The 26,789-nt window shown below is 36.3% G+C and overlaps 2 protein-coding genes across 8 annotated transcripts; one reads left to right on the forward strand and one right to left on the reverse strand.

Annotated features, from left to right (window-relative positions):
* gpr173 (G protein-coupled receptor 173) lies at positions 1 to 12,347 on the reverse strand. 2 transcript variants are annotated; one of them, XM_048209780.1, is made up of 2 exons: positions 12,215 to 12,347; positions 1 to 5,088 (listed from the first exon to the last, which is right to left on the reverse strand). In XM_048209780.1, the coding sequence occupies exon 2, from the start codon at positions 4,868 to 4,870 to the stop codon at positions 3,707 to 3,709; it is 1,164 nt and encodes a 387-aa protein (XP_048065737.1). In that variant the 5' UTR covers positions 4,871 to 5,088; positions 12,215 to 12,347; the 3' UTR covers positions 1 to 3,706. The 2 variants fall into 2 exon arrangements, with proteins under 2 accessions (XP_048065737.1, XP_048065736.1); XM_048209779.1 differs by lacking the exon at positions 12,215 to 12,347 and adding an exon at positions 10,349 to 11,235.
* Positions 12,226 to 25,447, forward strand: foxp3b (forkhead box P3b). Of its 6 annotated transcripts, none has more exons than XM_048209776.1 (14): positions 12,226 to 12,361; positions 17,434 to 17,536; positions 20,344 to 20,501; positions 20,672 to 20,761; positions 20,873 to 20,981; positions 21,683 to 21,800; positions 21,883 to 21,987; positions 22,086 to 22,173; positions 22,387 to 22,461; positions 22,679 to 22,817; positions 23,398 to 23,474; positions 23,583 to 23,684; positions 24,011 to 24,132; positions 24,299 to 25,447. In XM_048209776.1, the coding sequence occupies exons 3-14, from the start codon at positions 20,346 to 20,348 to the stop codon at positions 24,375 to 24,377; spliced, it is 1,260 nt and encodes a 419-aa protein (XP_048065733.1). In that variant the 5' UTR covers positions 12,226 to 12,361; positions 17,434 to 17,536; positions 20,344 to 20,345; the 3' UTR covers positions 24,378 to 25,447. The 6 variants fall into 6 exon arrangements, with proteins under 6 accessions (XP_048065733.1, XP_048065730.1, XP_048065735.1 ...); XM_048209773.1 differs by having other exon boundaries at positions 17,434 to 17,523; XM_048209778.1 differs by having other exon boundaries at positions 17,434 to 17,523; positions 20,687 to 20,761.
* Positions 25,448 to 26,789: the final 1,342 nt, after the last annotated feature.

The following is a 26,789-nucleotide window of genomic DNA, read 5'->3' on the forward strand; positions in this document are numbered from 1 at the left end:
TGCAACAAAAGTAAACTTTTATTGTCATGTTGGAAAAAAAATCCTGTTGATTTACAGATCAAGATATCTGAAAGCTGACTCACGTTTCTTTCTCTTTTTTTCTTTTAGTTTTTCCTTTACCCCTTTCATTCATCATGCATTCACAAATAAACAACTCCTGAGTTGCTCAACTAAAATTTCAATCCCATGAACGTTTGATGGACAGGTGCTGTCTATTGCTCTTGTAATAGTTCGCTGTATGAGTGGCTTGTCATATCTAAGCTGTTTTAAAGATTTTTTTCATTCGTTCAGTAGTTCAGTGAGCTGAAATGATAAAATCACATACTCATGCATGTTCATATAATTTGGCAATTATTAGCGATTAATCAGAAAAAGATTTTTTGATCAACTCAGGCACTATTGATAATTAATATAAAAGGCAAATAAAATTAAGACATAGGTATCAAATAAACTTTGTAACAGTTTTTGCTTGCAAACTCATTGCATTGTTTTAGAATAATTAAACTTAAGAAAACTCATCTTTGTCTGTTATAGCTTTTCAAAATGGTTTTACCGGGGTTTTTTCCTTTATGCAGTTTACATCCTTTTTTGTTTACCCAGAAGTGTGCAATTGTTTTTGAACAACAATTTTACTGTAGTTTTATAAATTCTGAAAAAAAAAAGATGCAAGAACTGCAGATAATGAACGTTTAGAATGAACTAAAATGATTGATTGCATTTAAAGGTGCAATCTGAATATCAAAATTCATTCCGTAATGCTGAAATTGCTTTTCCATCTGTAGCTGTGTTTTCATGTCAGTGTCAAGATGTGGTAAACAAGACATATTCCTCTTTGAGTGTTGGTTATGATCCATATCCTCTGTTGATTCTAATAAACGTATTTTATTTAAGGCTCAGCTCTCTGTAGTCTTTGCAATTGTGTTGATGCATTAAAAATGTGAAGTTTTAGTGGATCAACTTCAGGAGTGGTTCCTATCAAGCGGTGTATCTCTGACCTTTCACCTTTGCTTTGCTCCTCATGAGTACCCAGTTCCATCCACACACTCATACTCAGCGTAAACACTCACACACACATGCGTGGTAAAAAGATGACGTTCAAGGGTCGTAACCCCACCCTTCACTCCGCCCCCCACTTGAAGTTAGTGCATTGTCCATATAATACACATGAAATTACACAGAGGTTCACAGTTATTTTACAAAAGATAAGATGCCTGAAGCAACTAAAAATGTTCTACCAGGCATTTTTGCTTGTTACAAAATCACATCCGGTTCACCCATCCCCAACACCGACCCAAGCGATTTCCTATTCACAGGTGAATACAACAATAGCCCAAACCGTCATTCACATACTGTCCCCCACCCCAAACCCGCCCAAAGACGAGAAGAAGAAAAAAAGTCTCAAAGAAATCCTTACGAATCCAAGAAGTTCCTTTTAATTCCACGGAAAATCAATTTGTGTCTCTCTGTGTTGTTTTGTTTTCGTAAATTCAAGTCTCTCCAGAGAACTGAGCAAAATTGTACACTCCCACATGCCACAGTTCGCGAATTCGTTATCAACGCAGCCGTTGCAGGCGTCTTCTTACCCGCAACCCACAGGCTTGTTAAGGGCATCGAGACATGTCCTCCGATAATCCACAAATACACAGTGTTGTGTTTTCCCCAGCATATGTTTTAGTATGATTTATTGGTGTCTATAGAAGCATACAGCTTTCAGATCATTCTTGCATTGGTAACATTAAACCTTGGTAATGGAGTAAGGCATAAAATGCAGGTAACAGAAAGAAATATTCCTCTTTTTTTCTGTTCATTATAGATGTTTTTCTGCTGTTTTTCTGTGTTCTTGCAATGATAGGTTTTAGAAAAAGAAAGTCTGATCACTTCTACCAATCCCATGCCTACCCTACAGAGAGATCTCGTTGAACATTCACGGAAATATTACAATCTGTCCTGTCTGCATTGGTCAGCATTCTGATTCAAGTCAATATATGCCAGAGAAATCATGTGGCTGATCAATGATTTCTTGAGTTGTGTGCAAAATATTAAGGAAAATTCATTTGACACTGAACCCATTTCGGAATTTAGTTCATCCACCTATTAGCTCCTAATGAAATGGAATACCTACTTCAAAAAAGAAATCTAAACATTCCACTAACACCTTACATGTTTTTTTCTTCCCTAATCTCAAACACATTCATATTTTTATTACAAGATTAAAAACCAGATTTTTGTTTGATTCATGGTCAACAGGAGGCCGAATTGCACTGTCAGACTTCAATCCAGCACAAACATTTAACTTTAGGTTCCTTACTACCTGACCAACAACTTCTTTCCAAAAATCCAGTCATCCTGTGTTAGACTGTAAAACACAGTAAATGCAAACTAAAATACCTCTAATGCAACATACCTTCCAAGATTACCTTCCAAGATACATGTATGAAAATCACATATTAAAAACCTTTTGTTTCCAATAGGCTAGCAAACTTTCATTCAAGTAATTCAAAATGCAAAAGACCAAGTAACTTCTCCTCTACAACATCTTCTGTGCAAGCGTTCGGAAGGATAAATGATCGGTTGGTTTAACCGAAATACATCATTAACAGATCAGTATTCAATACTGACCCGTCTCTTCACAAAATGAGACCACTAACAGTAAAATACTTCACCTTTTCTGGTTTCAATATCATAAGATGGTCATATATTCAGATTCATTACGGAAATTATAAAGGCATGAGATATTTTGTGCAATGATATGAAATATTTTATAAATGAAGTAAACAGAATTGAGAGAGAAAGAGACAAACTAAAAAAACAATAAATTACAGCAAAAACTCAGGGAAAGAGCCTACAACCCTGAATAGGCCATATTTCACACAGATTCATATTTTCAGTCAGCTCCTTTTGTCTACAATCCCTTTGAATCAACATTATTTGTTCTGGAAGTTTTTATACACACTGTTTTTCATGAGCATCTTAATTCCTGCCTGATGGAGCCACAGGAATGATTCAGCCCATCCAATTAGCATAAATTGTAGAAACTTTGTCTTTTTTTTATCAGCCTCACTCATTCCTAGAGGCTTATGCTTGGCACTCATTTTTAAAAATAGTTTAATCTCAAGTTTGTTTCCCCTTAAAGATAAGGTAATACACATGCACGTCGAGTATTTTTGAATCACTAGTTCAAATAATATAAATTACTCTGCCAGGAGTGCAGCTGTTCACAAGGCATGAATATGAATATTTTTGCAAATCTTTGATTCGAGGCCCTCAGGATCCTGGTAAAGGAATTCAGATACTGAGTCAAATCAAACGGTAATGTTTGTCGAGATCGATCATAAGAAGCCATTTGATATAGCCTTCATACATTCACCATAAAATAGACCATCAGTTTGGTTGATTTGTGAATTTGTACCACCCTAACGCGAAACACACGGTTCTTCAAACCTGTTCAGAGTTGATTTATCAAACCGCATATTAGCGTAGAGCCCATTTTGCCCTTAAAATCATTAAGGTGACAGTAGATGCTTATTCTGTGACATCCACCCTTTTAAAGCATCTTAAACTGAATCAAAGGCCACAACAGCTCTTAAAGTTTGTCCATGTCTCCATCATTACAGACCTCTTAATCCCTCCCCCTGGCTGTCCACTTTCCAACCATCCAGAAGAGAAAGAACATAAAAAAATGAACATTATGAATGAACACTCATCTTCACATGACACAGTAAGGCTCACGGGGCAGTTGAGGTGGAGTTCTACAACAGGGAGGCAGGTGGGCCAGCAGACCCTTCTTCAGGTCCTTGTTGAGGAAAAAGCAGATGATGGGGTTCACGCCAGCCTGGGCGAAACTCATCCACACGGTAGTGGACAGATACCGGTGCGGGATGGTGCATGCCTTCACAAAGACCCGCCAGTAACAGGCCACAATGTACGGGGACCAAAGCACCAGAAAAAACAAGGTGATGACATAGAACATCCTGCCAAGCTGCTTCTCGGCCTTAAACTCCTCCATGCCTAGCAGGCGTCTGTTCTGGTTGTGCAAGTTTTGCCTGATGCCCAATAAAGTGGGAGGCATTGGGCCACGGCCGAACCCTGCTATCCAGTTTGCGGCCGCCTGGCCTGTGGCTCCAGGTCCGTGAAAGGTCCAGTTCTGGCTGATGGCTGGAACCATTTGGACCGGCTTCATCTTTCGGTGCTTGTATTCGAACAGCAGAAGCTTCATGTACACCACGTGAGTGGCCAAGATTAGCACAGCCAGCATCAGCATGAAGCCTAATGTGTCATTGGCCTTGAAGTAGCGATGTTCGAAGATGCATTGGTCCTCTTCGCGGATAAACTTGTAGGTGCCGACGTCAAAGACGGGCGGGAATGCCATGGCGACCGACAGCGTCCAGACCATACATACCACCGCCACACATGTCCAGAAGGTCATTCGCTTAGAGTAGAACCGGTGGTGGGCGATAGCCATGTAGCGTGTGACGCTGATGCAGAACAGCATGAAGGCAGCATGGAAGCAAAAAAGGACGGCCATGAAGGCCACCACCTTGCAGCTGAGCACGCTGTAAGTCCAGGCCGAGCCGTTCTTGATGGACACCAGCACGAAGGGAAAGCAGACCGCCGAACGGATGGTGTCGGCAAGGCAAAGGTCCAGAAGAAAGTAGTAGGGTGCCTTGTGTAGGGCTCTGTCCCTTAGCACCAGCAGGGATACCACTAAGTTGCCCACCAGGCTGATGCAGATGATCAGCCCCAGAAGGACGAGTTTCACATAGGTAGACACAGCTGAAGAAGGTGCTCCACCCATCATGCCACCTGTCGTGGACACCACAGCCGCCAAGGGGTTCCCAGGCCCATCACTGCTTGCGTTTCCGTTGGCCATCCCTTTTGCTGCTCGAATTGCACACCTCCTCCTTCAACTCCTCCTTTACCCCCACTTCCTCCACTCCCTCCTCCACCTCCGCCACCTCCAGCTGAGCTGTCGTCCGTCCTCGTGGTTGCCTTTCGTTGTTGTCTCAAATGGAAGGAGAGAAGCTTGATATGCATTGCCCCATTTTGTATAGTTCTCTTTGGAACGTCCCTTCAAACGTGCCTCCACACCTGTTAATAAAGAACAAAACATTTGTTACAAACAAATGCTGGTCTTTAAAGGCCACAAATACTTCTGACTTTTTTTTTCTGTAATGCCTGGGAAAAACGATTTTTAGGTCAAGAAGTGTTAAATAGCATGAAAAAGAGAGAGATTATTCTTAATACCACTACAGCATTTTTTAAGAGTATTGTTTCTAGCAAATAAATGGAGCTCTGAGATTACCCCACTAATTCAACAGCAAACTGCTACTAGTGCCAAATAAAAAATCTAACTCAAGAAGTACTATGGCAATTCATAAATGTGAAAAATTATCCAAAAAATTCGGGTAAAGTAGAAAATCAAATGAAGAACTTTTGTAGTTATTTGCCATGTGGAAACATACTGGTGATAAAATGTACATTGGAAATACTGGAATTCTTTCGCATTTTGTTATTTATTTTGTTATTTTAGGTTCAGGTTTCAATCTAAACTAATGACAGTCGACCACTATTCCCAAAGAAAATTAAAAGACAGTAGTAATTTTGGTAGCACTTTATTTTACAGTCCTGTTTTGCATGTACATTCTATGTACGTATGGTAGTAATGACACTCACTGGGTAAGGTACTAACCCTAAACCTACCCCTAAACCTAAACTAACCTAACCATGTAGTTACCTTACATTACTCAGTACTTTGGTGGGTAAGTAGGCTACACTGTAAGTACACTGAAACTGCACATACTGTAAAATAAAGTGCAACCATAATTTTCTTATAATGCTATTGCCTTTTTTTGACCAGTTTTTACGTTTCTACTGAGCCACTCTCCCAACTGTTTTGTTATTGTTGTTTTTGCTTGTTTACATGCACTTTAAAGATCCAGATTCCAATCAGACTTAAAAAATAAATGGGGTTGTTCACAAAGAAAGCAGAATGGAAAATAACATAGGAGATGTGTTTTTAAAAGTTGAACGTCTTTTAACTTGGCACAGCGTCTGAAAAATGCGGCATCTTAAAAATACCTGACTCTCCTGTAGCGTGTTTACATAGATAAAACAATGAAAAACAATGGAAAATGCAATTGTGTCGCTCGGCTTCATTGGCATTGGCGTTGAGAGTAATCTGCACATACTCCCAAGTGTTGATTCAGTTAAAATATGCTGCATCTTTATTCTAACTGCGCATGTTAATGTCCTATAAACAGTGTTGGGTAGTTCTGATTACATGTAATCTGGATTACGTAATAAGAATTAAAAAATGTAGTGCTTGTAATTAGATTATATTATTTTTTTAAATGCTCAGTCAGATTACAGTTACTTTTTATGGATTACATGATTACATATTATTCACATAATGGCAGTAAATTATTCACAATTTATTGATTCTCCCTAATTCTTCTTTTAGTCTTAAAATTTCCTACCATTTAGCTTTGACTATATTCACAATATAGAATGGCCATGTAATTGTCATGTAAATAAATCTGTGATGCTTCTACATTTGGGGACAAAAGACCCTCTCAATTACACCATGAGATGAGTATGAGATAATTATGCAAGTTACTAAACACTGCAGATATATAGCTGTAAAACACTATGAAACCTTCACAAATTATTGATCTGGATATTTCAAACCTGGAAAACTTTGAATGTGTAATGTCATTGCTGTTTTCATGTTTATTATTGTTTGATCATGTAATGAAGGGATTCCCAATCTTCTTCTGTCAGACAAACTCCTCTGACCTAATGACAAATCATGTAATTTGTAATCACTGACAGACTATAATTTGTAAGTAATCTGCCCAGCACTGCGTATAGAGGTAGAAGTGATTTCTCAAGACATCTATTGCAGTATTGGGGACATTTTATGTTTGTTAAGTAATGATTCTAATCAAGTTAATTTACAACTCTGGATTGTGCACGAAACATTTATTTTCAATAATATTAAATATTAATATATTAAATAAAATAAATGAAAAAAAATTCTTAATCCTATATATTTTAGTGCATAAACCAAATATAAACTACTATAGAAAGAATAGAAAAAAGAGCACCTGACGTGTCCACCATCAGTAAACACAGATCAATCAATAATTTTGTTGAATAGGATAAGCAGGACTCCTGTAAGCATCTGCTGTAACATGCTGAGGAACATCTTCTGCTTCTCCCTTAGTGCCGAACAGATCAGCTGTTTCCACCACACGCTACATGGCATGCCAGCAACTAGTCTTTCATGGTAATTACCTCATTGTTGCTAGGCTACAACACATCACTTTTTATGTGTTGAGTATAGGCATGTGGACCAGGATGCGGGGGCAAGGGGTGTGGGGGAAGGGGGGAATGAAAGAGTTGGAAATCTTTTTAATCAACATTAAAGGCTATAGCAGTGCTCCAAACAAAGCTTTAGAATATATAGTGAAATTATTCTAAAAAAAAAGAAGCTTGAACTTAGTATAATGACATGAATAATTTTGGCCAAATGTTTCTGGACGTTCCACCTAACATAAGCTCTCTCATTTACACCCACATACCGAAAAGGCAGACTCCGCCCCTGGTTGACGGTATTTAGACGAGGGCATATACACTTGCCAAACAGACATGTACCCTGCTGTGGTGTAGAGCAGCCAGCTAGAATTATCCGACTCTCTCTATGTGAAAGAGCACTGATCCATGAATTCAGGTGTATACCTTCACCTGCTGAGGTGATATTGGCAGCATTTAAAGCGCCATTTGTGCCAGCCCTCACTGGCTAACATCCTCTGATACCGAGAAAGCTCAAAGTAGACGCCAGTTGATGACAAAGTCACTGAGTACCTTAGTCCAACAGGAGATAGAACTGCGCCGACCCATTGTTTTAGAGCAGAAACACTAATTCACTTGTGTCACAGCAATTACAGCTGCTTGTTGCTAGGCTACAGGGTCCTTCTGCCTAGTGCGGTGTATGTGTCTTTGTAAGCCTGAATGCAACTTAGAATTGTATGCGTTGAGGTGAGCTGGGAAGGAAAGTGTCATTCATGAGGAATAATCAGCCAGAATGGAGATTACAGTGAATGTTTCTGTCATAGAGAAGATAAAATTTTACAACCTTACTGTGACAACCTGTTGTAACCAGTTTACAAAATATACAGCTTTATATCAGTTAAAGGTGTTATTTGAATCAGCACTTCCACTCTGTTGAGATGTTTCCAATTGTAGTAACCTTTAGGTAGAAACAAACTGACATGAATATTAAGAGATTTAGTGTCCTACATGCATATCATTGAACTTTACCTTCATGCAAAAAAGATAAAAGGAAGGAATATGAAAGGAATATATAACCTGAACAACTGTTTTCTCACTGCTTAATGTCACATTTTTCACATCTTGAAAGAGCAGTTCAGTGACCTGGTATGGAGGGAGTATTAACATTTTTATGGTCCAAAGATGAAACTTTTCAATATGCAAATTTTATCGATTTGCGTGCAAATTGTTCCCACAGTAAATGCTAATGTGCTCACGTTTTGGTCTGGGACATAAAGGGCTAAAAAAAATATGTGGCTTATTTAGACGTGTCTGAGCTGGTAATGTCATTCATGTCACCTACATAAGTGAAAGTGTTCACCTCACAATTTTTGTCAGCTAGACTCGTGGGCACACACGCATTCCAAAAAGGTTGGCTGAGAAGTTTCATTTGTTCAGTGAAACAGAATTTACCCTCCTCCACTGAACACTTTGATAAGCCATTTGAAAAACGGTCTCATATTCAATATTTAACATAGGCTATATGTCTTGAGGACAAACTGGTCTGTTGGCCTACATATAATTGAATTAATTAATTTATTAATTAATAAATGTCCCTTATGAGATACTATTGTACTGTTTTCTCACTATATAGCAACACAGTACTTTCCTATAAACACCAGTTTATCGCTCTGCACTGCAAAATTATTCTAGCCAAAAAAGGTGATTATGTGCAATGCCAAAAGGTTGGATTTGATTATCGAAATCATTTTTAAAATGTTCCTATTATCGCATACATTTTTAGACAAAGTACTTTTTTTTTTCGTAACTACCAAATAAAATAGAAATAATGCATTGAAATAATAGTATTTGAAGTACCATAAAGATGGTAGAGCTAAAGGTTCCCTGTGAAAAAAACAAACAAAAAAAACACCCAAAAAAATGAATACACTTGTTACAACTGAGACAACTTGTTAATTTACAAAATTTTAAATCAAAGTAGTTTTTTTTGTCAGACAAATATTCAATAAAAAGACATTTTTTTTCACACACTTGGGAACATACACACACAAACATTTTCCTTAAGGGAGGTCTTTAGCTCTATTGTACCCATTACAGTTGTCATCCCTTGGGTTATCATTATGTTGTATTAATTATTCTGACTCTTTAATATTTCCCTCCAGAGATTTAGTGTGCTCTTATCTCGCATTAATAGTGAGAAGGCCTTCGATGTCGTTGGGAGGAGTCAGATGTAAAGGGAGTTGGTTGGAGGTAGAAGGCTGGATAGCAACAGCAGTGAATATCGCTACCGTGGTCTCGGTGGGAGGAGGCGACGCGGAATTCACCAACCATACGAGCCTGAATCATTTCGACTCTCCCACACCTATCGTTTTGATACGATGAAAAAGAACAATGTGATCCCGTCGTTCGTGGCTAGCTTTTACAAAATGTTCTCGCTGTATCTCCATTATGTTCATTTGCGAAGGGCTATCGGTGCGCTTGGTGATGCGCCACACATAAATCGTTTACTGAACTAGAGCCTGTTTTACAGCGCGTGCGTTGTCGATGGTTTTCTGTAAAACACATGAAAAATAATGTATTGCTTAGAACTAATGACGTGACTCGCACAGCCAATACGCAAAAGTGCAAATGACCCGTATGGACTCTGCCAGGGCGCATATACGACAGTCCCAGACAGTGTTACACTGATATTTCGTTATCTCTCTTGGGTGCGAATCACATCTTCTTAGAGCATTGTGACCTGCATGGTTATCATTAGATATCTTGAAGAACTACGGCGTCTCTCCCTCTGTGTGCGTCTTATTCCGCGCGCGCGTCTGCGCGTTTGCATGAGGGACAATGAAATAACAAATGCATAAAACAGGCCTGCATTTCACTTCAGTACATATTATGCGTCATGGCGAGAGTCATGGATGTTGTATTATTATTATTGACTTTAAAAAAAAATTGACAAAAAAAAAAAAAAAAAATTATTTAAATGCTCGAGCACCATTTTATAGTCTAGTTAAATTATAAAACATCAAATAGGGGAGTCATACAGTGACGGATCTCTTACCTGTAGGCTAATTCTCGATCTCCCAATAGACAATGGACCTCTCGATAGTAGGCCTTAACTGGAGCTTGTTGCAAATATTAAAAAAAATAAAAAAAAATAAAAAATTCACAAAAAGGTGCAAATACGTGTTTTCGACCCGACACAACGCGTTCAATAAATCGCACATGAATCCAAATTGTAATCCAAGATGAACCTCGACGTCCTTTATGAACACAGAATGAAAAAATTAATTAATTAATTAATTAATTATACACGGAATGGTCACGTCTGAAAAACAGAAACAAGACCTGTTTCACTGGAAAGTCTTTTGCTGAACGGTTTAAACAATATTATGCCAGAAGCTGGAATATTACATACATACGGGTTTTAAAAAACAAAAAATATCGTTTCCTCTTTTTTCGTGTGCATGTCATGTCTTCGGGTTTTCCATAAAAGCTAGGCCAAGCCTTAGCAGTATATTCCCATCACACGGTGACTAAATCAAGCAGAGTTTAATAGCACAATTACTCTATTTCTGCAGTGTTTTTGTGGTTTCGTTTAATCCTGAGACACAGCGTCAGTATCATTATCTTGTGCGCAGATTTAGATATGTAAATAACGACTGGCTCTCGCTACTGGGCTACAGGACGAGACGCTTCTTCCCATCTTCATTTTCTTGCTGGAGCCAAAGACATTTTCTCCCACGCCACACCGATACACATCTTATCTTCGACGTGAATAAATCCGCTTTATCAAGCATCATCCTTCGGTATATCCATTGGCATCAGCGTTGTCCTCTCACATAGTGTAGTCATTCTATGTGGAGACATGTACACAGTACATGTAAGCGCCCTATATATTTAAAATGCATAAGCCTGGTACGGTCTGTGATGCAAGGCGCAAAAAAGATGGATCACACATGGCAGTCAGACCCGAGTCTTTGCTCGGGAATTCGCCATCACTGTCAGTATTCCGGTGCCATCGCTGAATTAAGAATGTTAACGGAAAATGAACGAAATGAAATGGGTTCTTCTGCGATGGAGAAGTGGAAACAGCGGCTCCCGTCTCTGCGCTCTACCTCAGTTTTCTCTGGATCGGATCCCTTCGGAAACGCCTCGGGATTTTTCGGTAGGCTTACTGACGCTGTTCTGCCCACTGTGGTGCACTGAAATCATAGACAACTTTTAAATGGCCAGTGTTTTCAAAAATACAATTATTTAAATAAATTATAGTTTTAAAAAAAAAATATATATATATATGCCATATAGGCTATATATATTGTTTCGAATTTTATGTTATACATGCTTTTCTGTTTGGAATTAAAATGTTTAATAATGATGGATGGTTTTAACAATGAGTATATCTCATTACACTCTAAAAAAGTAGAGTGTATTAAAAAAATATAAAAGCATTGTTTTTACCAAAATAAAAACAATAGGCTACAATAGCCTACAAATAGCTATATAGTAATATAGCCTACTACTTATTTTTATAACATTCTTCATCCTTAAACATTTCAAAACAGGTACCTTAAACAAATATTGAACAAAAATTACCAGAAGGCCTAGGCTATACTACCTTTTCAGTTTTTCTATTTAGCCTACTTTTTTTCCCTGTGTGCCGTTTTATTTCATGCACCAAATATTCAAATATTCTTTTAGTTCCACAATTAGTAGTAGGCCTACTTCACACTAATTTAAGCTGTTTGTAGATAAGAAATGAATTTATATAGGCTACTATTTTATTTTGAAACCAATTAAATAGGAATTACAACACTCCCAGGTCTCCTCTATGGCTTTTGGGTCTTTGGCACATTTTTGATTGAAGAGAGGGATGTTGTAAGCCAGCTCACTCAGTAGGCCCTTGGTGTGTGAGCATTTAATCTACCTGTAACTTCCTGGTAAAAAGGTGTTTTGTCTCTGCGTGGCACAGCGATCCGCTGCGTGCCCTCATGCCTGGCCAAACAGCTGCCTGAACCGCTGGAAGCCGCAGGAACAGATGGCCTTACCCGACAAAAAGGAAAACCGACCTGAGGTAACACAATCAATCACCAGAAGGAACTAAAGTACAAAACAGACGTAGTTTTTAATATTTTTAACGTTGTTATAATTTACAGGCAGAACAAAATGGTGGATTTACCATATAGGCCTAAATATATCAAAATCCCCTTTCTATTTGCTAAACGAACCTTATGGGATGCTAGTTAGCTGCTGCTACATCCTCGGCTGTTGTAGCTACACTACATTAGTGCAGCCGTGGTCAATGGTAAAAAGTTTAAAATAGTGACCCGACAGAGCAACTTTAAACGTCTCCTGAACTTTGTTGTAGAGCTGTACTCTGGTATATCGACATAATTATATTTCATAATGATTATTAATAACATTTTATATAATTTTCTTAATAAACATGGGTCGTTACACTATCCTCAAATAGAAATAACTAATTTGATTTGGCTGTATATAAAGGGCTCTCTGTGTTTACTAGCGCCCTCTAGTGGAAAAAAAAGTTATAGATCGCTACAGTGCTAAGTCCAGTTTACTTCAAAGTATAGAAAGACTTCATTTGGCCATATGGTTTCACAGGCAGGGCTACTATTAGGCCTTCGTTTAATTAGGACTTTTATAAAAAATACTACTGGTGTGCATCTTAAGACAAATCAATGGCAATGCATAAATGCATGTTTGAGCTTTTTTAACTGAAGCAACTTGAAGTGACATATCTTAAAATATAAAAAACAGCTATATTATAAAATATATTAAAACAGCTCAAACATGCATTTTAGGCTGGGACTAGGCTTAAGCCTTGTCTGTGAAACCAGGAATAGTGTTCTTAAACACAGTAAAGATACTGTGATGACATACGGTTTTTTATTTGTTGTGTTGTCTTGGTGACAGAAGCTTCAAGTGCAAAAGAAAGTACAGACATAGATAGGAATTAAGCAATAAAAATAGAATATAACACAATAATATTTAAAAGCAAAGCATTCATCACACTGAGTGCTACCTCAAAGGCCAGTTCGGGGTCTTTTTAGGCCTGTTTCATAGTCTGTGGCTCAAAATAAGGCTTAGATCTGCTTCGGCTGCATCAGCATCCATCCCTCAGTTCAACAGTTTAATGCAGGGCCTAGCCCAAATAACAGGTTTCTAAGAATTTTCTTTAATTACTGATATCAATAATATATGTAGGTGCAGAATGGAATTTGTTAATTCTAAAGAGATTTATTAGCGATAAGTGAGAGTTCCTTTTCGTAATTAGAAAGAGCTTTGTCACACGTTCCAGTGAAAGTGTTTATCTGTGCAAATTCGATGGCATGTAATCGTGTGACTGTCAACGATCACTGGCGGGCTTTAAGAGGAAATCAGAATGCAGCTTATCAGAAATCAGAACATGTCATGTGTGACATTTGCCAACCACAAAAATAAGAATTCTCATCAAAACAAACTTGACGTTTGCTCTTGTGAGGACAGTCCCATTTATGTAAATTTAAATTTTCTGTGTGTTCCTGTGTGATTGTGAGAGCTGTTTTAGTTGTTGTTTGCTTAAAATTAAGACTAAACTTTAAGTTTAGTCAATTTGAAATGGATGCGCCGATTCAGCTTTATCGCAGCGTGTATTATTATACTTAAATAGGCATAAAACACTAATATTTAAAATATCACATATGTAAAAGCTAAAGATTTCAATATTTGTCACTAAATGTGTTGTCCATAAAACCCACAGTATAATAATAGAAACTTTAACCTATGAAGAAGTCATCTGATTTAGATTGATAATTGGTGTTTATTGCAGTGGAAACTGAGTTTTTGTAATACAGCCGTTTTGTTTATGAACACATGGCAGTTGATAGAAGTTTAAGGTCATGTTCACATGTATGACAAAACATGTGAGAGACCCAGTTTTCAAAATCCCTGCTAGTTTCACATTTCAACAACAACCTCTGCACTTTGGTCAGACACTGGTTGGCCCTTAATGTGATAATTATCTCACATGAATATTGAGGTCACGTCTTTTCGGTGACTATACTACAAGGTAAAATCAGTATTTTACGCCTACAAACGGATCCGAATAAGCTGAATCAGAGAACACCTACAATAAGAAATACTGAGTCATACTACTTAAAACACATTTGACTCACATTTGTGTAAAAGAGATAAATATCTACAGAAGCAGATATCCAGAAACAGATGCATGCCAAGAAAATGTCATACTTCAGAAATAGCAGACATACTGCTGAAGTCAGAGTCGTCAGTTCTGGTCCCCACAGCTTAAAGATATTAAAGGTTATGAAAGCTGCCAAGTGAATAAGTGAATTTTGTTTAGTTGATCTTCCCTAAGGATTTTTTTCCAGCTTGATTCATTCAGTGAGAAAGTGCTACAGATCTTACTTAGGATATATTACAATGTAAAATAATGAACATATATCATGTCCATCGACATATACAAACAGCACATTAAAAGGAAAATTCTCTCATGATTTTCTCTCACCTTCATGTTGTTCCAAACTTGTGCGTGACTTTATTTCCTCTGCAGAACACAAAAGAAGATATCTTGGAAAATATTGGTGTTCAAACATTGTATGAACAAAAAAAACGTCATAATTTTTCAAAATATATGCTTTTATGTTCCACAGAAGAAAGAAAGTCATACAGGTTCGGAACAACATGAAGATGAACATTTGAACGTGTACATTTACTGTCTGTAGCTCTGCTTCTTCTTATACCACAAACTGTACAAACTGTAAAGAATATGATAATAAAGCAACTGATATATAGAGCACGGCAGTAGGAAATTGTTAACACATACATTTCTTCATATGACAGATAATGATTTTCTCTTCTTTATAGTTATGATAGTGGCACACAAGGATGCAGCGAATATTACATGCGATATACATACAATTACATTTTTAGGAATCATGCACTGACTGCCATATATGTTTATGTAAACCTTTATGTCATTTCTAGGGAGCAATTGCTATTTATATTCCGTTTACATTGGTCAGTACCGTAAAGAGAACTGGAAGGAAAAAGATTCACAATCAAAATGATAATAAGTCTTTATGATTATTCTTTTTATTATTATTAAAATCATCATTGTTGTTGTTGTTTTTGTAATGTCACAGATAAGTAATGATTTTCAGCCCCAGGACAACATTTTATGCATTTTCACCCTTAAACATATGTAAAAAAAATTCATACTAATGTATAATTCAAAACGATGCACAAAAGATGCTCTCAGGAAATTTAAAAGTCAGTGATGAATTGATGTGTGCACTGTAAAAAATGACCGTGATTTTAACAGTAAAAGACTGTAAAAATGCTGCGGTGAAAAACTGTCAATTGGTTTATAGAAAGTTTCCGTACTATATATGGTGAATAACTGTAATAGATCTAACGGTACATTTAATGTAATTTTACGGTAAAATACCGTTAAATTCACAGTTTTTTGAAAGTGAAAAATAACAATTCATTGTAAAATTTACAGTGAAAAAACGTAAATTGACATTCCCACAATTCCCTGCGTGACAATTCCTATTTGATATATTTTCGTTGAAATGACTCTGTTTCTTCTTAGTTTTTCTCATTTTTTCCTAATCAGTTATGTACATTAGGGTTTTATGTTACATCTAATGTTGTTAAATTAATGTTTATTGCATTTTTAAAATTTCATGCATGTTACCATGATGGTGTTTAGCGTGTGTGTGAATGACACTGTGTGCACCTTCTATATGTTAGTGTTGTCCTTCTCAGCTTGTGGAAAATCTGCTTGTGATGAACTTTGATTCATCATGTGACTCTTATCACCACTGTGTTTGTTGACTGTCAGTGTATTATAAAGGTACAAAACAGATATTAGTACTTCATTAGGTTTGTATTAAATTAACATTATATCAGTTAATGAAATACGTTATTTTACCGTAAATTTAACAGATTTTTTTTACGTTGCTACTGTATTTTTTACGGTAAAGTTCTGGTAACCACAGCTGCCGGTTTTTTTACCGTAAATGTTTTTTACAGTATGGGATTCTGTATGATTTTTATTACTTTATCAATATGCTATTCACCGGTCGACGACAAATAAACACCTTTTCACTAAGGTATTTCTGTCAAACTCAAGAGTTGTTTATGAATACCCTCACCATGTTGTTTGTGGAACGTGCCAGTTTCCTTTGTGATGACACTGAGTATTTTCTGAGTATAAATAAGTGCTGGATACCAACTACTTGCAATGACACATTCTATGTGGGAAGGTGGCAACTTCAGGTGAGTCTTAATATGCACTTCAGCTCTTTGGAAACTATTCCGTGAGAGAGGATGCTTATCTACTTAAGCGTTAACAGTTTGCTTAAGCGTAAATTAGATTTTTCCTACAACTTAACACAAGTGTTGCACGATATAGTTGCTCGTGTATGGAAACCTTTTTTACCCTTTATGTACTAATCTCCATCTCTGCTGGAAATTAGGACCATAGTGACCAGTGAATAATATATATTATTAAAAAAAAAAAAAAAAAATATATATATATATATATATATATATATATATATATATATATATAATAATTTATATATATTCAGATCTTAGGGTATAAATAATTTGTGTTTTTTCTTGTAATGTGTGAACATGTACTGTATTTCTGTTATAATATGACATAGAAGAAATGAGACATTTTATTAGCAAACTTTTTTTTGTAATTTTGTTGTAATTTGTTATTCATAAGTAAAAAACAAAAACAAAAACAATGCATTATCTTTAAAAAATATTTTATCTCAAAATCTCAAATCTCAAAATAAATAAAATTGTACTAGCCTTTTTTCTTTTAATATAACTCGCCTTTCTTAGCCAGACACAACATTACATATTTAACATAACATAAAGCATTTGTTTTAGACTAATATAAATTGTCTTTAATCTTCCACAAGAACACTTGTGCTCAACCCCTGCAGACTGACGTGTTAGATGGTCTATAGTTACTGGTGCGTCCGTTGCCATTCATAGAACAATTACATAACCTCCTAACATAATCAATGTTCTTTGATATAAACTGAAGAATATAACATTGCATTTACTCCTTTGATGTGAGATTTTATCTCTCTCTTTTTTCAGATTGTCATTTTTTATCCTATAAAGATCCTTTCACTCTCGTTTTTAACCAGAAGAGCACAGGAAGACAACGGCTGACTACAAAGGCGCAAGGTAAAGAAAGCTGGTGAATATTTACTTGCTTGTTTCTGAAATATACATGATTTAATAGTGCCTGTCATTTTAATGACATCTTTGGTGGCAAAGTATGTAGGCCTTAGATGAGACAGCATTGGATTACATTTCCAAAATATCCAAAATTTGTATGGATACTCAAATCTGCATTCACATTATCTGCATGCATAACACATGCTTATTTTTTCAAAGAAAAAACTTCTTGAATTATGGGACTATTATAATTTTTTTTAACCCCTGCTTTGCATATTTGAACAATATTTTAAAAATGTTAACCAAGCAAATAATGATGCAGTACGATACCATGCATGTTGCACATGAAATTGAGATAAATGATTTGGAACTGTGTATGTTTACCGCACCTACACCGCCAAACATTCAAACAATGGAAATATGAGTGTAGGAGGATAAAAGAGATAAAGTTATGGTCACTGTGAGTCATTTTGTTTGTTTGTTTTTTCTCAGTTTTTTTTTTTTTTTTTTTTGGATAACATCCTGATTTTACAAAGACTAACAGTTTTTCAACTTGTTTCATGTGGTAGAGATGGAAAAAATTTACATATATTGATTCCTATATGTAGTTTCACTTTTTTCTTTTGTCTTGAGCTACAATTATGTGAAAAGAGGAAAAAGAATCAAACGAGATAGTGAGTAATATTCCATCGCTGAGCTGTGTGAACCTGAAAGCAAAATTACATATGGAGTGACAGACACATTGTCTAGAAAAGCGACTGACTAGAATAACAATGCAAGGATTATATTTTTGTTGTTTTCATTCTTAACAGACAACATCCAAATTATTTCATTTTTTATTTAGAATGTCATTTTCTAACGTGCAGAAGTATGCATAAAAACGAATCATTTTATTGTTATAGATGCTCTGATCTCAACTCAGGCTCAATAACATTATCAACCACATTCTATTGTTGTCTTATATCCCTTATCCTGTTCCTGGGTTGCTTCTTTTGTGCATGTTTTTGCAAAATGCAAAGTGTGTTTGTGTGGTTTCCTGAGGTGGGAGAGGTTTGTATCTTGTATGACAGACAGATGTCACGCACATTTTGGGTTCGCATTGAAGCATCTCTCATGTTTAGGTTTTTCTGGAGACTTTAACCAAAAAAAAAATGGAGTTAGAGGTTAGAGATTTGTCAGAAATGATTATGGTCTTGTGGCTTGTGTAAATTATGTAGTCTGTTCACACGTAGTTACATTGAATACTACTAATCTCACCCAGTTTGCATATAAACATTGATCAGCGAACATAAACAGAAGCTCAACCCATAATTGCTTGAAAACACCCCCATAAGATGGTCTGTGTTCCTGGGACTCATATTCCTTACATGCATGCCAAACATTCCTTTTAAATGCAACTTCATAGAATCATATCAGCACCTTCCTTATTTTCCCTCCTGGTTTTCTGTGAATGTCCATAGTGTTTCTTTCACCTTCTCTATAGTAGCCTACATTTTTAAGGCTTGCCAATTTTGCATACATTTCCAACATATTTTAAGGGGTAGTTCACCTAAAAGTTACATTTCTGTCATCATTTATGCTGTTCCTAACCCGTAAGACTTTCATCTTCATCTTCAAAAAACAAAGGAAGATATTTTTTTATGAAATCTGAGAGATTTCTGTCCCTTCATTGACTCCACTTTGACACTTAATAAAGTTCATAAAGAGATCATAGGACTAATCCATATGAGTTGAGCGGTTTAGTCCAAATTTTCTGAAGAAACACGATCGCTGTAGCCTATATGAGGAACAGATTTAATTTAAGCTTTACATTTAAACATTCATCAATGCAGGTTTGTTCTTGCGTCATGCAGGTACAGTTGAGCTTCTGTTTATGTTCGCTGATCAATTTTTATATTTGAATAAAAGCCTAAATTCAATCAGTTCATCATATAAAGCGATCCTGTCCTTTCAGAAAATTTGGACTAAACCATTCGATTCATACGGATTAGTTTTACGATCTCTTTATGAACTTTTTGAAGCTTCAAAGCGGTAGTTGCGTATCTGTCAATGGAGGGACAGATCTTTCAGATTTCATTAAAAATATTTTATTTCATGAACGAATGTCTTACGGGTTTGGAACGAAATGAGGGTGAGTAATTGTCAATTTTTTCATTTTTGGGTGAACTAACCCTTTAATTCATTGTCATAATTAGATAAATTGAGGAATCAAATCAGGTTCATGAGGATAATGAAGGGGTCAGTGGATTGATATATAAAACAGAAGTTTTAGATTTCGTTTGAATTATTTAATCAATTTAAAAATGTATTTGTAAATTATGGTTTCAAATGAATGAAACCACTTCTCATATATGAAATACATGTATTATTAAAATACAGTATTATTTTTTTTAAAAATCTCTTTATTTAGTTTTCAAATAAGGCATACACTTGTGATGCCCGAAAAAGACAACAACATGGTGGATTTAAGTTAACAGAATAATGTAAAAACAAAATAATGTCAAAGAGATATGTTCCTAATAAGTAAAGCAATATAAGATAGTTGATTAAAAAATCACAGTGATTACACCTTACACAAATAAATACATATACATACATGCATACAATCCAATCCAATACAAAAGGTAAATGAAAAAAAAAATGTAAGCAATTATATTCCTAGATAGTCTAATATAGAGAAATATAACACTAATTTAACCTTAACCAAAAATATAGTTAAAAAGCTAAAGTTCAGCTAATTGTTTCATTGTCTCTTCCACATTATGCATTATGTGAAATGTGACGCTGTACATCAATTTTCAGTCTTTGTCAAACTCTTGACTTCAGGAATGCCTCAGTCTGAGAGAGAAAGTGACAAGAGGGTGAGTGGGAGAGAAAATGAACGACAGCCACAACTAAAAGAAGAGCATGACGCATCTCCCCCTCTGATAAGCAAACGTTCTTCACCCCAGTGCGTGGAAGATCTTTCGCCTGCTGTACGTTCTGTGAGTGAGCTTCATTTTCTGGTACTTTCTGTAACAATGCCTTAAAAATGAAGACATCCCTTTTGCAGGCTGTTTGCATATCATTTACGCTGCATTTTCGGAAGATTCCAAAACATTTTATGTATAGATGTGTTTTCTTGCTATATGAACTGCAATATATATTTCTGTAGAATTCTGCCCCTCAGACAGCAGCACCAGTCCAGCTCAGCCATACTGCTCCATCCAGCAACTCAGCATACTTAAAACATCCACCATGCCAGGTAGATTAATAAGCTACGGATGTTTAAAAGCTACACGAAGCTTTCAGTGAATGGCCTTTATTGTGGAGAGGGTGTTGGCGTGATTCTCTGTGTGTTTGCGTACATGTGCAGAGAGCTGGTGACGAGGAACGGATGCATTTTCTTCAGCTAGTGTTTCAGAATTCTCGAGCTGGCCAGATCAGGCCGTCTGTACTCCGCTCTACGGCTCTCCTGCTTCAGGGTTTGTGGTCCAATGAATTATTCAAACTTTACATTTTACACTTTACAAGTCCACAGAGATATCATTATATTCCATATATGTACATGTTCTGTCAAGCAAGAACACATACACTGCTGCATGTAACCTCTTCAAAGTGTTTCGACTCAAAAAAGGTTCAAAAGAAATAAAACAAAAGTTTTTCAACTCTCTGAAGGAGGTGCTGTCGTCGTTGTAGAATCTGCAAAATGTTGATCATTTTTGTAAAAGAAAAAAAGAGGGATCATAAAAATTGCATTTTTTTTCCCATATAACCCTGAATAAGCTGTTTCACATAGCAGATGTTTACATATTTTCCACAAAACAGAATAATAACTAAATTTCCTTATATTAAGTTGTTACTACTACTACAACTAAAAATAATTAGTAATAGTAGTATTGTTATTAGTATTAAGTTTTAACATTTCGCAGATACTACAAGGGGTATATAAATGTTTGACGACCTCAAATGTATATAAATTAAATATAAATATGAGAATATATAATACACTATTACATATTATAAATACAAAAAATACTCATGACTTAAATTATTTAAATACATTTTAATTGATCTTATATGAGTTATATAGTTTTAAAAAATATATATTAAACATAAAAACAATATAATATAATAATAGCTGAAAAAATGAATAAATTGTGCACTGTTTTACCTCATTCTTTAGCAAATGACAGTCACTCAGCAGCCATGAACAGAAGAAAAGACGGCGCACAGATTTCCATACAAGCTGTTGCTGAATCAAGTCAGCACAGGAAACAATCTCCCAGCTTACACCATCGCAGGTAAGTACCATTGAAAATAAATCATAAAGATAATAAATGTTCATCAGTAAGTATATTCACATCCTTCATGTGTCCTCCTCAGCCCTGTCCAGACAGAGATGCAGAGATCCAGCTCTCTTTATGTAAATGGACAATGTCGCTGGCCAGGCTGCGATAAAGTCTTTGAAGAGTACACACATTTTTTGAGGTAAGTCTGTATTTTATTCCAATATCTGAAATAACATAAGTGAGCTTCCCTTAGATACTTATCATTTTCAAACTGAAAGACACCACTTATGATTCTAGACATCTGAACCGAGAACACAGCACAGATGAGAAAACTATTGCACAATGGCGCGTTCAGCAAGACCTGGTACATCACATGGAGAATCAGGTACATCAGTGATACTATCTCTTACAAGCAGCACTCTCAAGTCTTGCTTTGTGCAACACTGATCATCATCAGTCATTATGAATGAGGCGTTGAAAGTGAATCATGGTTTCATTGGTTTTGAGTCATTGTGTGTGAACCCAAAAGAATCAAACATTTTGGTAAAAGTGGTTTGAGAACCCACTGGCTCTAATGTGCTCTGTGTGATGACTTCAGCTTATTCAGGAGAAGCAGAAACTTTACGCCATGCAGATCCATCTTCAGCTCTTTGAATGCATCTCGACATGTACTGTAAGACTCTTCAGAATACTCTTTAAGCCTGTCACAAGTTTCGTGAGAGCATAAAGAAATAGTGACTCTCATTGTGAACACAACATTTCCTTTTTGTGATTTCATAAAAAGTCAGTAAATCTATACAAAGTGCAGTTGTACTCATTTCAAGATGTCTATGGGAATCTATAGCTGTGCTCAATGCCCCTCTCATATTAAGGACTGATTTCTTTATCAGGGAGTTGCTTCAGGCCGGTTGAGGCCGCTGGCACTAAATTTGCCCCCGTTGGGGGAGCCAGATGGCAGGACAGAGAGAGCAAGTGAAGCACCGGCACGACAGGAACCCTGGCACATACCCCCACCACACCTGCTGCCAGGTAAAACCTGCTAAAACCTAAAATACACATCTTGCCGTGCCCCTAAACACACAATCTAGCTTAAGGGTTTCTTTAAACACGAACAATCCAATCAAGCGGAACTGAAATGGCGAAGGTTACCATTCAACATGGTTTACAATGAGAAGGCCACACCCATCTTTTGTTTACTTCCTTTCCCTTTATGTTATTGACCAGACAGTAGAAAGTTGGTGGTCTACCACTATGACTACAGTTGAAGTTGTGATATTGCTTGTTTCCTGTTGTTACAATTGGCATGCTTGCAGACCACAAAGGCTGCCTAAGATCTGGACCAAAAGTAGTTCACACAGCCACAGCTGGAGATCTTGCTCATAAACCTTCTATTATAAAACCTTGATTTTGCATTTGCTGTGCATTGTGCAAGTATGTTTTCGAAAATGACTGGCTCATTTGCATTACCCGGCTGTGCAGTTTGTCCTCTCAGCAAAACACACAGCGACTTACATAAGGCACAATGCACATATGAGTGTTTGTGGTCAATTTCCGAGAATTATTGTGTGATGTTCTGTTTTTCACTTGTTTGGTTTTCTGCCACTTACAGATTTCGCTAACAGCATCGAATACTATAAATATGCCAATATACGACCTCCATATACATATGCTTTTCTAATCAGATGGGTAAGAAGAAATATATATATCTAAAACATTTTAATGGTCATTTTAAAATATAGAAATGTATATGTATTACACGTGTATATGTGTAAAATGTATTATTTATTTATACAGTCAATCTTGGAAGCGCCAGAGAAACAGCGGACATTAAACGAAATCTACAATTGGTTCACAAGGATGTTTTTCTATTTCCGTCATAATTCTCCTACATGGAAGGTACCGAACATGCTGTCGCAGCCAACTAACCACTAGAAACAGTCCCATTTCTGTTTAGCTCAAAAACTCAATTTAAGCATTTTTATTTATTTATTTATTTATTTTTTTTTATGAGAGACTGAATGGTTTACTTGCCATATGATTTGGCTTAATTAAAACAAATAAGCTCCAACCTTTAGCACAAAGCACTTTAAGACATTATATTTTTGTCCACATGGTGCCGCTGTTGACATGATAAAATCATGCTGAATAATCTCACTAGACCTAATTCATATGAATGCAAAATTACATTTTATGATTTATAACTGCTTCATCCTTTTTCTCAGAATGCTGTGCGACACAATCTTAGTCTCCACAAATGCTTTGTGCGGGTGGACGGGAGGACTGGGGCGGTGTGGACGGTGGATGAGGAAGAGTTTCAGAAGAGGAAAGGGCAAAAAATCAACAGGTCCTCTCTCAGGCTCTTCTCTCATCCTTAGACAAATTACATACACAATGATATGTTCAGTATTATCAAAACAAGAATATAGATTAAATTTACAAAATATGCTCACTGTTTTGAAAAACAAAATCTGACAATATGACAAAGCAACGTCTCATATGTTGTTTTACAGGGACTACACTTTGAACTGGCTGACACCCTTCTCCCATTGTCCATCCAAAGAAGCCTCAGATCATCAGATGTATCAATAAAAGCCATAGATCTTCAGTGAAACCTTTTACAAATGTTTAGTGTAGTATGAACAAAAATGAGGCTCAACTTTAGATTTTAAAGGCATGATCCTAAAGGATGAGATTGTTTGTTAATATTCATTTATGTATATCTATCTGAAAAATGTCAACAAGTCTTCCTTAAAAAACGGTGTTACTGTCTTACTGAGTTTTTTTCTTTTCTTTTTTAAATATTACAAATATTTATGCAGACTGTAACTTTTCTTTTTAATTCATAGACAGTGGTTATAAATAAATGCATGCTTTATTTTTGTTTAACCTGCTGTACAATATCTGATTAAAGTGAAATACAATAGCAGTAACATATTAGAATATTCAAAATGATTCAAAATTTCACTTTGAGAGACCAGGCTCCAACCTGACCAGAAGAGGGCATCTGTGTGTGCTCACACGTTTTTGGGTGTGGTAATTCTGTAACAGTACAGGAAAAAACAAAAAGCTTCATCAAAGCTGCTGGAATGAAAGACAAAGACATTTCCTATCTACATTTCTAAACCATATTCTGATGATATTTATACTGCATACTGCTTCAAATCTGAGTCACTGAAGCAGGCTTTATTAAGGACAAATTGTTTGTTGGTGAGATATGAAAATATATCTTGATAAATTCCTCACCATGTTGATTTGAATGAATTACTGTAAAATTCCATAACTTTTCATGTGCAAATGGCTGATTTTTCACCGCATTTTGCACATGTGTGACTTCATGCTGCAGTCTAAAGGTGGAGAGTAAATAAATCTGCTGCATCTGTTCCCCTGTGGTTCTCTGTTTTGTCTTCCAGCTTGATGGGAACGTATCCATCCCTTATGATGCTTCAGCCTGTGCTTTTGTGCTCCTCTGCCACCACACGCTTTTGTTCACCCTCATATTCCAGTGCCACTATGTGAATTCCCACAGCGCCGATGATGGTGGTTGGCACTGCATTCTAAAGGAAAATATATATATATATGTATTTGTTTACTAGATTAGAGGTAATGCACAGTAAGTCAATCTATTGCCATCACATGGCTACTTACCAAATAAATACATGAAATACTGATTTGAGTTGAAATTATTTAATAATCTTAACTGCATTAAAGTTTCCTCTAAGTAAAATATTCCACTACAGCATACATATTTAACGGCTGTGCAACAGTATTACAGTAAAATAAAAATGGAAGTTCTCTGAGTTCAGTTTCACTACAACTGGTGACTGGAACGCAAGGTGGTGCCAGCCACCAGGTAAGCCTACGTTTGTATGAAACAACAATGGGTGCTTCTCAAAAGGAAGGCTGCGTCCTAGTAAGACTGCATATCGCACATGCAGCTGAAGACCGTCTCAATTTGAAGTATCCTTGGAAAGCTGCCTTCTTTTCACATCCCTCATTCAGCTCATTTTGAAGGATGCATCAAGAGTATCCTTCGTATCCTTAAATCACCCAGAGTGCTTTGCACACATTCCTCATTCTAGTATTTAATGCTGAGGACTCTAGCCTACAAGCTTCCGAAGGACTGGACTAGAAGGACACACCCTCACTAGGATGCAGCCTTCCATTTGAGAAGCATCCATTAAAGGATTAGTTCACTTTCAAATTAAAATTTCCTGATAATTTACTCACTCCCATGTCATCCAAGATGTTTATGTCTTTCTTTCTTCAGTCGAAAAGAAATTAAGGTTTTTAATTTAAACATTTCAGGATTTTTCTCCATAGTGGACTTCAATGGCGTCCAAACGGTTGAAGGTCAAAATTACAGTTTCATTGCAGCTTCAAAACGTTCTACACGATCCCAGACGAGGAATAAGGGTCCATCGCTCATTTTCTTAAAAAAAAAACAACCCACAATTATATAAGTTTTAACAATAAATGCTCATCTTGAACTAGCTCTCTTCTTCTTCTCTATTTGAATTCCGGCAGTGTAGACACTGCTAAGTGTATTACTGCCCTCCACAGGTTAAAGTTTGAACTAACTGTAATGTACTTGCACTAGCATTTTGTATATGACAATTTAGTTCAAACTTTGACCTGTGGAGGGCAGTAAAACACTTAACAGTGTCTACACTGCTGGAATTCAAATAGAGAAGAAGAAGAGAGCTAGTTCAAGATGGGCATTTATGGTTAAAATGTATAAAATTTAAAAAAAAAAAGAGAGAAAATAAGCAAGGGTTTCTCTAGATAAGACCCTTATTTCTCATCTGGGATCACTGTAAACTGTAATTTTGACCTTCAACCGTTTGGGCTCCATTGAAGTCCACTATATGGAGAAAAATCCTGGAATGTTTTCATCAAAAATTAATTTCTTTTTGACTGAAGAAAGAAAGACATGAACGTTTTGGATGACATGGGGGTGAGTAAATTATCAGGAAATTTTAATTTGAAAGTGAACGAAAGAGA

Source organism: Megalobrama amblycephala, linkage group LG12 (assembly GCF_018812025.1).
Source record: "Megalobrama amblycephala isolate DHTTF-2021 linkage group LG12, ASM1881202v1, whole genome shotgun sequence".
Classification (NCBI taxonomy): domain Eukaryota; kingdom Metazoa; phylum Chordata; class Actinopteri; order Cypriniformes; family Xenocyprididae; genus Megalobrama; species Megalobrama amblycephala.